Below are 14521 nucleotides of genomic sequence, written 5' to 3' on the forward strand. Positions count from 1 at the left end.
ATACTCCCTTCTTGTCCTGTGGCAGATGGAAATCAAAGTCAAGAGTAGCTGCATCAACTACACTGCATATCTTGGCAACTACCATGGTCTACTTGGTACCCATTACCTATTTACTTTTTTGAAGCCCATCAGTTAGTCACCTCAGGGTCTGGCCACTCCTAGTCACTACTGGACTAGATCTAAGAGTCTAGGTCCTAGGTGACTAGGTCTAGTCACTCCACTCACTCCTAGAAGTCACCGCAGAGGCCAGGCAACCTTCTAAGTTATGGGCGGGCACAAGTAGGGGCTGTGAGGCCAGGCCAGAATACACAGGAATTCTGGAGTGTCACCAATGCTTTAACTTTCCATTGCAGGACAGTGACAGAAACTGAGATAAAGGAGTATCAGTTTCTTGCTCACTGTAATACAGTGATGCCACAGTTATTGGTAACCTCTAGTCAGGCACTAGGGTTGGCAGATTTGGCAGGCACGGCTCACTGGGCCACATGCAGCCAGAGGGAAGCTTTAGACTAGTGGTTCTCATATTTGGGTGGCAATCAGGGTCACCAAAGGAGGACTTTTAAAGGCATAGACGGCTGTGTGTAGCTATAGAGAAGCTCTAGTATTTCCCTTGGTGGTTCTCAAACTTCAATGTGTGTGAGTCATCTGGAGATTTTTCTTTTTTGAGACAGGGTCAGACTCTTGTCGCCTGGGTTGGAATGCATCTGGAGATTTTCTTTAAAATGTCTGTTTTCAAACTCTATTCGAGATCCTGATTCGGTTAGTATAGGATATGGCCCAGGAACTGCGTGGGTTTTTGTTTTTTTGTGATTTTTTAAAAACGAGCTTTCTAGCCGTGTGCCGCGGCTCACGCCTGTAATCCCAGCACTTTGGGAGGCCGAGGCAGGTGGTTCACTTGAGGTCAGGAGTTTTTGAGACCAGCCTGGCCAACATGGTGAAACCCTGTCTCTTCTAAAAATACAAAAAGTAGCCGGGCATAGTGGTGTGTGCCTGTGGTCCCAGCTACTCAGGAGGCTGAGGTAGGGAAATCGCCTGAACCCAAGAAGTGGAGGTAGCAGTGAGTCAAGAACATGCCACTGCACTCCAGCCTGGGTGTCGCAGCGAGATTCTTGTCTCAAAAAAAAAAAAACAAAAAACAAAAAACTTTCCTTGTGGTGTTGACCCAGACTGACACGCAGTGCCATTTTGGGAAACACTGCTCTATGGTGGGTTACCTGGGCCGCAGTGGCACTCTTGTTTGTAGTGTGCTCAAGTTATTATTGCTCTTCCCAATGGGGAATGTGAAGGGCTTTCACCTTGGTACATAAGGAAGCTTTCTGGCTGCAGTTCAGCCAATATTTCCCAACACGTCAAATCACAACCCATGCAGAATGGGTTCCATGACCAAAAATTATTGAATACTTCAGTGACAAGACTGATTGAATAATCTGCAAATAAGGTATTTGGAACAATCTAACAAGTAGACCCATGGGATATTTCTCCTTTCCATCCTAGTCTTCCATTCTCAAGTTCCATTTAGGAAGCAACCCCATGATAATGAGTAGACCAGGTAAATCCACCACAGCACATCCATACAACAGAAGAATGAGCAGCTCTTCATGATATTTTGCTAGGTGAAAAAGGTAAGATAAAGAACAATGGCTACAATATAATAGACTAGCTTTTGTCTACTAACGCAGAAGAACCTAAGAATCTATTTTGATTTCCTCTTGCAAACATATGGACAAAGTAATACAAAAGCAACTAACAACAATGGTTAATGTTTCAGGGAGAGTGGGAACTAAGCAGACAGGTGGTTGACAGGATGGAGAATTTGTAATGTGTATCTTTTAATACTTACTTATATGCTGAGCAATGTGAACACATTGCATATTATTTAAAACAACACACCCTCTCATTTCCAAATTTCTACTCACCAGTATCAGGAACTACTATCTACCACGTTAGGCACACATCAAGAAGAATCTAAGTAATTACATCCTCTACCTGCACCAATAAACACAAAGACTTCTGAGAATTTCTTTATGTGAGCAATTTTTAAAAATACAAAAGTTGAGAGAAAATCCCCAGAAAATATTTTCAATTAATGTTTCTGGTTTATAAAAGATAAGTGAAATTCAGTTACACAGAGAACATATAATGTTTGGATTGTAAAGCCTTTCTGAGAGATGATACATTGACACACAACATATGAAAATAGCTTGAGATACAAAAATACAGTTGTGATTCAGCAAATGGCACCAAATTAGAACAATTTTATTATTTAACATAATACCAATGTATATACATTATCCTCCCAAATAAGAAACAATTTGATTCCAAAGTTTAAAATGTAGTTTCCAAAATGAACCCTTATAAATTTGAAGGAATAGAAAGAAAGCCCTGCAAATTACATAAATTTAATTTTGATCCATGACTAAAATAGGCACCCTGTACCAATCACCTTTCTCATACAAAATGTGTATTATAAATAAAACTTTCAAAAAAGATCTTGGATGTTTTATTGCACATCATACAGAATGTTTACTGCTATCCGAATGGCTTTTAGCCCTTTACTTTGTTAGGTGTTTAAAATATCTACTCAAATTTGGGTGAAAACAATATTCTGGAGATACTATCATTTCGAGGATCATATATGACATTTACCAGAAACAGAAACATATAATCTTACTGGACTGCTTCTGTCACTTTTCTAAAATAAGAAAGATTTCTATTTTCTACTGTTACAAGTAATTACCAGAGGTTTAAACAAATTAAAAGTCTGTTCAAATGTCAGTTTTCTTTTTTTCAAACAGAAACCACATGTAGAGGGATTTAACCCTGTTGTTCATCTCTGCCCCTCTTAGGACCAGCCCTTCTTGAAGCCTATATTGTTAAATATCATACTACAGGGTTCCTAATAATGCTGTCCATCATTAACAGTTATTGTTTTGGTCTCAACATTTCTAAACCTTCTTAGATGTCGTTAAACCAGCACAAATCAGCCAGAATGCAATGGTCTCAAAACAAAAGGTTCCTAATAAGTTTTCATACCATCTAGCACAGGGCCTAGCATAGAGTAGGCATGGAATAAATATTTGATGAATGAATGCAGTATCTTTTAAGACCATTTCCTATACTTATATGAATTAATGATTTATGAGTAATATGCTGATTTAGGGTACACAGATTTAGCATGATGACTAAACGAAGAACACATCAGACATGAAAATAGACACTGTTAGTTTCTACAATCCTGCTCCAGGACAGAACATGTATTTGAAAGGTTAAAACTATTCCGATAATAAAATTGATTAGTCAAATATTTTATTTTGCCAAAGAACTCTAAAAGCCTTTGGTGATTCCCAAACATACAATGAACCCCAAATAAAACAAAACCAAATTGCACTATTACAAAGAAACAAGTCCATGAAAGTAGAGAGGAGGTGCCAGTTAAGGGACAGCAACTTCAAGGAGACGGTTGTTTTTTCGTTTACATGTTGGGACACTCCCATTTTTCTGGTTTCCCTGAATAAACTTCACACATACTTTGTCTTGTCTGAACTGTACCAGGAACCTAGGAGAAAAGAATAAAACAAATTAATGTATACACAAAACAGCTCATGATTATAGTAACACTTGCTTTTGTATTTTAATGGATACTGATCTTGGCGAGTATAGGCTGCGCATCCCTAACCTAATCCAAAAATCTGAAATGCTCCAAACTCTGAAATTTTTAAAACACTGATGTGATGCTCAAAGGAAATGCTTGTTGGAATATTTCAGATTTTAGATTTTCAGATTAAGACTGAAACGTTAAGTATAACGCAAATACAGTCTATGTGCTACCTAACAACGTTTCAGTGAACAATGAACCACATATATGATGGTGGTCCTGTAAGAACGGAAAAATTCCTATGGCTTAGCGACGTCATAGCTCTCCTAATGTAGGGCAATACACTACTCACGTTTGTGGTGACTGATGTAAACATACCTAATTCACTGTCAGTCATATACGATGGGGGTCCCATAAGATTATGATGGAGCTGGCCTATACAGTCGTACCATTTTTTGTTTTTTATACTGTAGTTTTACTGTACTTTTTCTGTTTAGACAGACAACTATTTACCATTGTGTTATAATTGCCTACAGTATTCAGTACAGTAACAAGCTATGAGCAGTTGGCTATACTATAATATATAGCCTAGGTGTGTAGTAGGCTATACCATCTATGTTTGTGTAAGTACACACTCTGACGTTTGCACAAAATCACTTAGTGACGCACTTCTTAGTACATATCCCCATGTTAAACACATGACTGCATTCCAAAACCAGAAACTGGAAACACTTCTTGTCCCAAGCATTTTGAATAAGGGAGAATCAACCTGTATCACTTCTTCCCATGAGCACTTCTTACACAGAATTGTATCAATGCAATTTACCTCCAGTAGTCTTCATTTAGCCCTAAGAAAACTAAAGTTCATTAACTCATCATATTCTAGTAAGGTAGAAAGGCTAAGAATTATTTCTGTGTTTCAAATGGAAAGACCAACATGTTATATTTCCATTTTTCCATGGCAAAAATATTGGAGGGGGGTCCTATTAATAACAAATTGGCTGGGCGCGGTGGCTCACGCCTGTAATCCCAGCACTTTGGGAGGCCGACGCGGGTGGATCACGAGGTCAGGAGACTGAAACCATCCTGGCTAACACGGTGAAACCCCATCTCTAATAAAAATACAAAAATTAGCTGGGCGTGGTGGCAGGCGCCTGTAGTCCCAGCTACTTGGGAGCCTGAGGCAGGAGAATGGCGTGAACCCGGGAGGCGGAGCTTGCACTGAGCGGAGATCGTGCCACTGCACTCCAGCCTGGGCGGCAGAGCGAAACTCCGTCCCCACCCAAAAAAAAAAAAAAAATCAACAAATTGAGAAAATGAGGTAAAGAATTTCACAAAAGGAAGAGGCCTGGCAACCCTCTAGTCTATGGCTTCTAAACACCGGTTACTCACATATGTCCTACATAGTTTTTGTCATATCTGCATAGTATGCTAATAGCTATTGCTAGCTTAAATGTATTTCAAAATAATAGTGACCTATAGAATATGGATAAAATCATGTGTTTGATCTACCACATATATCTTTAATACCCATTAAAATATTTATATACAAATTGTAAACATTTAGAATATCCATTAGTGTTTAGAAATTAATTAATGGATTAAAAAGTCCATGAGTGTATTTTTCCCTCAGTGTATCATGTGGGCCACTGCTGGGATAAGAGACGACTTTAGGTGTACAACTGAACATCCACAGAGTGTCCTTCACACCGTCCCTGTGCTGGTGCAACTGTATATGATGAGATCCCTGAACTGGGGACAGCGTCACTGGGGGACATGAGAGCTGCATCACTGGGCCAGAAACCAGGTCTTCCAGTGGCAAAACCAGTCATCTCTTCTCTCCACCATCATCATTAGCATAGCATTATGACATTTTCCATATTCTCAGTGATGGTTTTCTCAGTCAATGGCACATTATTAAAGTGAGTCAACCTAACAACCACTGACCACTTACTGACATTGCCCAGCGATGTGAGGATCCACAGCTCTACTCTGTAAACATTAGTTTCAGTGTCAAGGTCTAAAGAGGCCACATTTTGCAAACATTATCTGCTAGAGTGAAACAAGGCAAATGTGCTTCTAATTCATCAGTTGTTTTATAAGAATAGTGCTTCTGATCTTTTAAATGGGTTCTTTCTTTTCAACTTGAAAGCAATGAGGAAAGGACAGCTATAGTTTCAGATTCAACTATCTGAGATATATCTCTGGCATATATACTTATACATATGTGTCTCAAAAAAGAATCTTTCAGGTTTATTGAAAATTCATACATTTAAAAAAATCAAACACTTTTACACTTTTATTTTCAAAGACCACTTGTGGCCGAGCACAGTGGCTCATGCCTGTAATCCCAGCACTTTGGGAGGCCAAGGCAGGCAGGCAACTTGAGGCCAGGAGTTCGAGACCAGCCTGGCCAACCTGGCAAACCCACGTCTTTACTAAAAATACAAAAATTAGCCAGGCATGGTGATGCATGCCTGTAATTCCAGCTACTTGGGAAGCTGAGGCAGGGGAATCGTTTGCAGCTGGGAGGCGGAGGAGGCTGCACTGAGCCGGAATCACACCACTGCACTCTGACCTGGTTGACAATGGGAGACTGTCTCAAAATAAATAAAAAAGACCACTTGTAAGTGTAATAAATGTATAGGAACTTATTTCCCCAATAATCTTGGCATACATTAACTGTTTCCATGTCTATAATTCATGATTAAGATTCACACTAGAGGCCAGGCACGGTGGCTCATGACAGTAATCTCAGCACTTTGGGAAGCTGAGGTGGTCGGATCACCTGAGGTCAGGAGTTTGAGACCAGCCTGGCCAACATGGTGAAACCCCATCTCTACTAAAAATACAAAAAATTAGCAGGGCATGGTGGTGCACGCCTGTAACCTCAACTACTCGGGGGACTGAGGCAGGAGAATCCCTTGAACCCAGGACGCAGAGGTTGCAGTGAGTCGATATCTGGCCACTGCACTCCAGCCTGGGTGACAGAGCGAGACAATGTCTCAAAAAAAAAAAAGAAAAAGAAAAAAAAAGATTCACACTAGAAATAACAATAGAAAAGATATACTGAGGATTTGCTACATACCACACTGTTCTTGGCCATTTACTATGTTATTAGATCAGGCTTTAGGACAATCCTAGGAGGTAAGCACCATTATTTATCTTCACCTCATAGAAAAGAGAACCAATTGTATAACTTAAATGATATATGTGTGTGTATCTATTGTATGCACGTGTATACATATATGTGTATACACACACATATATTTGAAATGTTTAATGAAACAAATTCACTTTAGTTTTTACTCTATTTGGTAACTTAATTTTAGAAATACAGTCATGGATCATCTAATAAAAGGGATACACTCTGAGAAATGCATCATGAGGTGATTTTGTCATTGTGCAAACATAGAGTGAGTGCACTTACCTAAACCTAGATGCTACAGCATGTTATTGTACTGTAGGTAACTGTAGGTAACTGTAACACAATGGTATTTGTATATGTAAACTTAGTAAACATAGAAAAGGTACAGTAAGAATATAGTATAAAAGATAAAAAATAGTGTTCTTGTCTAGGGCCCTTACCATGAATGGGGCTTGCAGGCCTGGAAGTAGCTCTGGATGAGTCACTGAGTGAGTTGTTAGTGAATGTGAAGGCCTAGGACATTACATTACTGTATACTTTATGAGTAATTTTTTCTTTCTTCAGTAATAAATTAACCTTTGCTTAATGTAACTTTCTGCCTTATAAACTTTACAATTTTAAAACATTTTTGACTCTTTTGTTTTGTTTTTGAGACAGGGTCTTGATCTGCCTCCCAGGCTGGAGTTCACTGGAGCAATCATGGCTCAGGGCAGCCTTGATCTTCCCAGGATCAGATGATTCTCCCACCTCAGCCTCCTGAGAAGCTGGGACTACAGGTGCATGCCACCATGCACGACTGGCTGATTTTTAAATTTTCTGTTGAGAAGGGGTTTCGTCATGTCACCCAGCCTGGTCTTGAACTCCTAAGATCAACCAATCCACCGCCGTTGGCCTCCCAAAGTGCCAAGATTACAGGCGTGAGCCACTGGGCCCGGCTGTTTTGGGCTCTTTTGTAGTAACACTTAGCTTAAAACACAACACTTTGTACAGCTGCACAAAAATATTTTCCTTCTATGTAACCTTATTCTATAAGCTTTTCTCTATTTTAAAATTTTAATGTTTTATTTTACTTTTAAACTTCTTATTAAAACTAAGATACAAACACATTAGCCTAGGCCTACACAGGGTCAGGAGCATCAACTTCACTGTCTTCTATCTCCATGTCTTGTCCCACTGGAAAGTCTTCAGGGGTAATAATATGCATGGAGCTGTCATCTCCTAAGATAACAATGCCTTCTGAAATACCCCCCGAAGGACCTGCCTGAGGCTGTTTTACAATTAACTTTTTTTTTTTTTTCTTTTTTTTGAGATGGAGTCTCACTCAGTAGCCCAGGCTGGAGTGCAGTGGTGCCATCTCGGCTCACCGCAAGCTCTGCCTCCCCGGTTCACGCCATTCTCCTGCCTTAGCATCCCGAGTAGCTGGGACTACAGGTGCCCGACACCACGCCTGGCTAATTTTTTGTTTTTTCAATTTTTTGTTTTTTCAGTAGAGATGGGGTTTCACCATGTTAGCTAGGATGGTCTTGATCTCCTGACCTCGTGATACACCCGCCTCAGCCTCCCAAAGTGCTGGGGTTACAGGTGTGAGCCACTGCACCTGGCCTACAATTAACTTTTTAAATATGTAAGCATACTCTCTAAAATAAAGATAAAAAGTATAGTATAGGCTGGGCACGGTGGCTCACACCTGTAATCCCAGCACTTTGAGAGGTCAAGGCAGGCGGATCACAAGGTCAGGAGATTGAAACCATCCTGGCTAACATGGTGAAACCCCATCTCTACTGAAAATATAAAAAAATTAGCAGGGCATGGTGGCGGGCACCAGTAGTCCCAGCTACTCAGGAGGCTGAGGCAGGAGAATGGTGTGAACCCGGGAGGCAGAGCTTGCAGTGACCCAAGATCACACCACTGCACTCCAGCCTGAGCAACAGTGCAAGACTCCATCTCAAAAAAAAAAAAAAAAAGTATAGTATAGTAAATACATAAACCAGTAACAACATCATTTATTATCATTTTCAAGAGTTACATATTGTACATAATTGTATGTCCTTTTACTCATATACAACTGGTGGTGAAGTAGGTTTGTTTACACCAGCAGCACCACAAAGATGTGAGTAGTACCTTGCACTATAACATTACAACAGCTGTGACATCAATAGAGAGAAGAATTTTTCAGCTCCATGACAATCTCAGGGGACCACCGTCATCTGTGTGATCCACTGCTGACCAAAATGTCATTATGCGGTGCATGACTGTATTACACATCTTGCAGGTTATCCTAAAAATGCAATCTATTGACACACTGAACAGCTTGGAAGTTCAAGGACTAGAAATTATAAGGCAGATGAATCTCTCAATGAATTCAATTCTCACCTCTATATGTGCACGTTTAAATTCCACTGGAGGCTGGGTGCGGTGGCTCACGCCTGTAATCCCAGCACTTTGGGAGGTCAAGGCAGGTGAATCACTTGAGGTCAGGAGCTCAAGACCAGCCCAACCAACAGGGAGAAACCCCGTCTCTACTAAAAATACAAAATTTAGCCAGGCGTGGTGGTGCATGCCTGTAATCCCAGCTACTCAAGAGGCTGAGGCAGGAGAACTGCTTGAACCCAGGAGGTAGAGGTTGCTGTGAGCCAAGATCACGCCATTGCACTCCAGCCTGGGCAACAAGCGTGAAACTCCGTCTCAAATAATAATAATAATAATAATAATAATAATAATAATAATCCACTAAAGAGTTAACAGGACTTTGATTCTCTTTCCATAAACTGACATCCACTTATCCATAACGATTACAGAATCTGGGTTTGTTAGAGTAACTACTTCTACTTCTGGGAAGGATAAAGGAAGGAAGGGCTTAGTCACTAAACTGCATATGGTTTTCAACACTGGTTCTACAGAGCTGGTGAAGCCACTTAGGGCTATAAAGGAATAGGAGCCCCTGCCTATGACTTTGAACATTTTTGTTTAAATTTAAAATGCTCCCTAAGGAGATTTATGATCCTTACCTACAAACTTCCTCTCCAGGCTTCCTGTGCCACCTGGGGAAGGGACCCATGGGTGCTACGTAGAGTCCTATGAACTGTTTTATTTATTTTTATGAGACCAATCAATAATGAGGCATTGGAGAAGGAAAGGCATTATAATGCTACCCAACGTTTGTTTTCTTCATGTGGCCACACTATAAATCTTGGCTCAGACAACTATGTTTACTGAAAGCTTATGGCATCCAGAACATCACACGCCCTCTGTGACAGGGCAGGACCCTTGCTGCCCAAAAGCGAACTGTCCCCCTTTCCCAGATGGCACCCCTTCGCACACAAGCTGTGAGAGCTGCTGCAGGGGCTCTGCGGTTGGCTACATTTAGGAATCACACCACACGCTATCCCCGCAAAGCTCCTCAGGAGAATCACAACAGGATTTCAGGGGCTCTGAGAAGTGATGTAGTGAAGAAAGATTTTAAATTTCCATCAGAGAACAATTTCTTCACAGTACATCATTATTAGTGTCCTGTATGAGCAATGTTCCTAGAATCCTGGTTTGGGAAATGCTTAAAAGTAGTAGTCCTTTGTGGTCTGGATGTTGGTGTGATTTCCCTTCTGTGTAAAGATGAGTTTATTCACATTGTGGGACAACTATGAGACTGCTTCATCTGTACACTGAGGAGCTTCTGCTGTCTGGGATACATACGATCTTCCCATGATGAGTGGGAATTAGCAGCCCTACGAAGCCCATTCTCCCAGATTATGAGAAACTTCAACTATTATAAAGGGATTTTAAAGCTCTAATAGGCCCTAACATGTTAAATCCTTAACTGAAACACACCAACTTATCTTTTTTCCTAATATTCTTTGTTTTATGAGAAAGGTCTCGTTAACAAGAAAAGTTATTTAGTCCAAACAACAATTTCCAATATAGAGTATGAAGCCCAACCTCCCACCCAAATCTAAACACTTCAATGAGAACTTAAGAAAAGCCCGCAGCATGCAAAATCCTAACATATCAAAGAGAGTCTGATGTAATACAAACGGGCAGAAATGGTGTAAATTTATTTTAGAAAGACTTTTAGGAAGAGTTGAAACAGAATAGACTAGAAATTCTTAATTAGAAAAGAATAAAATTTCCTGAGCAATTTAGATATGCAAAGAAGTATATAAGCAGGTAAACAATCTATTGAAAGGTAATCAATTAAGTATAATCAACATAGTAACTCAGATTTGTCCAAAAAACTTATAGACAGATTACATAGACAGATTCAGTAAATGAGGGGATGCCTCAACGTGTATGAAAATAACCAGCTTCTATAATCAGAACCCTAATGAGAAACTGAAGAAGCAAATTTCAAATTGATACCAGTCTCAGATGTCACCACATCAAAGAGGCCTCCCTGACCTCCCTAACAAAAATACTCTCTGATGTTTTTTTTTTTTTTTGAGATGGAGTCTCACACTGTCACCTGCGCTAGAGTACAGTGGCATGTTCTTGGCTCACTGCAATCTCCGCCTCCCGGGTTCAAGAGATTCTCCTGCCTCAGCCTCCTGAGTAGCTGGGATTACAGGCACCCGCCACCATGCCCAGCTAATCCTTTGTATTTTAAGTACAGACAGGGTTTCACCATGTTGGCCAGGCTGGTCTCGAACTCCTGACCTCGTGATTCGCCTGCCTCGGCCTCCCAACGTGCTGGGATTACAGGTGTGAGCCACTGCCCCTGGCCTACTCTCTGACTCTTACCCCCTTTTTTCCTCCATAAACATTTGTTGTTAGCTGAAATCTTATCAACTATTTCATCATTTTATTTGTACATAATGGTCTCTTCCACTAGGATGTCAAGGTACATGAGGTTGAAGACTTGGTCCAGTGTCATTCACTGCCCATTTATCATGTGGAACAACTACTAGATACATACTTGGTACTTAGTAAGAGGTTGTATTAATGAATGAGATCAGAGAACAGAACTAAAACAAGAAAGCTGAAAGAGAAAAAGCGTTTTCAAACAATACATGAACGTACTCATCAGAAATCTCAATATTGAGCTTCTGTTTGGTTTGGCTGAGAGTTGTGCGATAGAGCTTGGTGGCCATTTCAATCAGGTGATCACTGCTGAAGAGAAAATCTCCTTTACTAGCTGCTTCTGAGCCCTGCAAGGACAAACCAAGAGTCGGTCATAATTAAAGATACCTCAGGAGGTCAATATTTACAGGCTTGGCTAAAAACATATTTACAGTTTTCTTAAAACATCAGATCCTGGAATCCATTCTCCCAAGGTAAACAATAATGACAAAAGCAGTGTTTCTTCCAACTTGCTCAGAGCACTTTAGTAAGGTTACCTAACCCCCCTCCTACCCAAAGTCAGTGGATGCAGCAGAAGCACCATCTGCATCACTTGGAGCTTGCTAGAAAAGCAGAATCTCAGGCCCTACCACAGCCCCAATGAATATGAAACCACAACCCTACCTCCAGGTATGGGTTCACACATTCAGGTTTGAGGAGCATGGACCTAACCTGCAACTCTTCTGAAGGACTTGATTAAAAAACTTTTCAGTGATTTGGTTAAAACCCTAATGACAACACTTCTTTTTTTTTTTTTTTTTTTGAGGAGGGGTCTCGCTCTGTCGCCCCGGGTGGGGGGGGGGGACTGGATCTTGGCTCACTGCAAGCTCCGTCTCCCGGGTTTACGCCGTTCTCCTGCCTCAGCCTCCCCAGTAGCTGGGACTACAGGCGCCCGCCACCTCGCCCGGCTAGTTTTTTTGTATTTTTTAGTAGAGACGGGGGGTTTCACCGGGTTAGCCAGGATGGTCTCGATCTCCTGACCTCGTGATCCGTCCGTCTCGGCCTCCCAAAGTGCTGGGATTACAGGCTTGAGCCACCGCGCCCGGCCGACAACACTTCTAACAAAAATCCCAGGGCACTGGCTTTCAGCCTTAGCTGTGCAAGGGAATCATCTGGGTTTATTTAAAAAAAAAAAGAAAAAGAAAAAAGAAAAAAGGAAAAAAGAAAAAAAAAGATGCTTGTGCCCCCTTCTGAGAAATTCTAATTTGATTGCACGGGGTTATGGCCTGGGCATCAGCATTTTTAAAGTTCCCAAGCTGTTTAAATGTGTCACTGAGGTTGAGAATCACTGTCCTAGCATTTGATATGCTCCCTTTAAGTTAAGATCCAAAACAGGGTAAACAGGCTAAGGAAAGCTTTGGGGAGTTTTCTAAGCTTAGGGTCAGCCAGAGAGTAACATTATCAGCTAGACACATGCTCCTACATATGATCAATATTTGGTAGCTTTTGTTTACTCAGTGACTATGTGTTATGTGACAGGCCCTGTTCCTCCAGTGTCTCAATTAATCCTTACAACAATGCTATATGAAGTAGGCACTCTTACTATCCCCATTTTAAAGATGACAAAAAGTAGGTAGGCACACACAAGTTAAATGCCTTGGCCAAAATCATCATAAAGTGAGTGAGATCAACTCCAGAACCTACACGTAACCACTGCATCCAAGCCAGGAGTCCTGGTTAAGCTAAAGGCACAGAACACTAAAAATTATTTAGGTTAAAATTAACTGGCAGCTATTTTATTTTAGTTGTATCCTTTAATATAAACCCCCAGATTAGAGATGAACATTAAGACATTTACTAAGTTCATACATAGAAGAAAAAACAGGAGAAAACAAAATTTAAAACATCTTGATATTCCTATGTATTAGTCTCAAAAGTGAAGTAAACTGGTCAATAAAAGTGATTAACTTTATTCAGTTACTGAAAACCGAGCCTGAGATTTTATATAGGGGCAAATATCCAAAATTTGCAAATTAGCAAGGCAGATATATAAACTGCCATAGGATTAGTCAGATATGGAAATTTTTAAAATCAATGGCTGAGAGAGAGATGAAGTGCAGAAATCTTTTGTTGAACCTTTACCTCTTTGAGGTGGACGGCGAAGAAGCCATCATTTTGTGAGCTCATTGATACCTTGGTCACATCCACCAAGGGAACCTCTGACTTGATTTGTCCAGACTTTTGGTCAGCAAGAAGGAGATTATTATTTGTTAAGAGGAAAATCCGAGATGTACTCTAAAACAAAATAAAAAATAGTAAAAAACCAATGATCAAAATACTCAAAATGGTCTACGAGTTAAGGCATTATTTGCAAAAATGCATGTTTTATTCCAATAGCCTTCAACAAACACACCTATGTAAACCAAGAACACAGTAAGGAACATAAATAATACGTGTTATTTCCTAAAAATGTCAGAGAACAAGCAAAATTCCATCTAAGCTTAAAGGTGAGGGGAAATAGCTCCCTTCACAGTTAACTCTACTGAGAACATGAAATGCAAATTTTTACATTCAGAAAACAGGGTGACTATCCCAAGTAATAGGTACTTCTTATCAGTCTTCAAGGTTAGCATTTTTACCTTCCCATTAGCACGGTTAATTTTGTTCACGACTTCAGCAATGATGATCTTTTCTTCAATGGCATCTTTGAGTTTCTTATACTTGGGGTTCTTGTTGATTTCCAGGTAAGCCCCTTGGAATGGTTGCCCAACACTAAAGGAAAAAAATTCCTGCACATTAGAAATAGTTTCAAATGAAAGTTCTACTAAAAAAAGGAAACAGATCACTTGATTCTAAGGAATAGCTGGTAACTTCATAAAAGTTTATTTCAATTTATTTTATATATTACACTTGCATCTGTCCTAAATATAAGTTGGAAATGAAACCTTAAACCTATTTCAAATATATTTTTGAGGTGATCATGGCATTTGGTAGGCAGGACTTTGATA

At 40.2% G+C, this 14521-nt stretch overlaps 1 protein-coding gene across 1 annotated transcript in view; it reads right to left on the reverse strand.

The window, feature by feature from the left end:
• Window positions 1–2074: 2074 nt before the first annotated feature.
• MYO1B (myosin IB) overlaps window positions 2075–14521 on the reverse strand; it is a 184390-nt gene continuing 171943 nt past the window's right edge. The window contains 4 exon segments of the mRNA XM_017869353.1: window positions 2075–3556; window positions 11754–11881; window positions 13656–13808; window positions 14153–14285. Of these exon segments, the coding sequence (XP_017724842.1) occupies window positions 3433–3556; window positions 11754–11881; window positions 13656–13808; window positions 14153–14285 (538 nt within the window). The 3' untranslated portion in view covers window positions 2075–3432.

The sequence above is a fragment of the Rhinopithecus bieti genome, unplaced genomic scaffold, assembly GCF_001698545.2.
Source record: "Rhinopithecus bieti isolate Rb0 unplaced genomic scaffold, ASM169854v2 scaffold_5051, whole genome shotgun sequence".
NCBI lineage: Eukaryota > Metazoa > Chordata > Mammalia > Primates > Cercopithecidae > Rhinopithecus > Rhinopithecus bieti.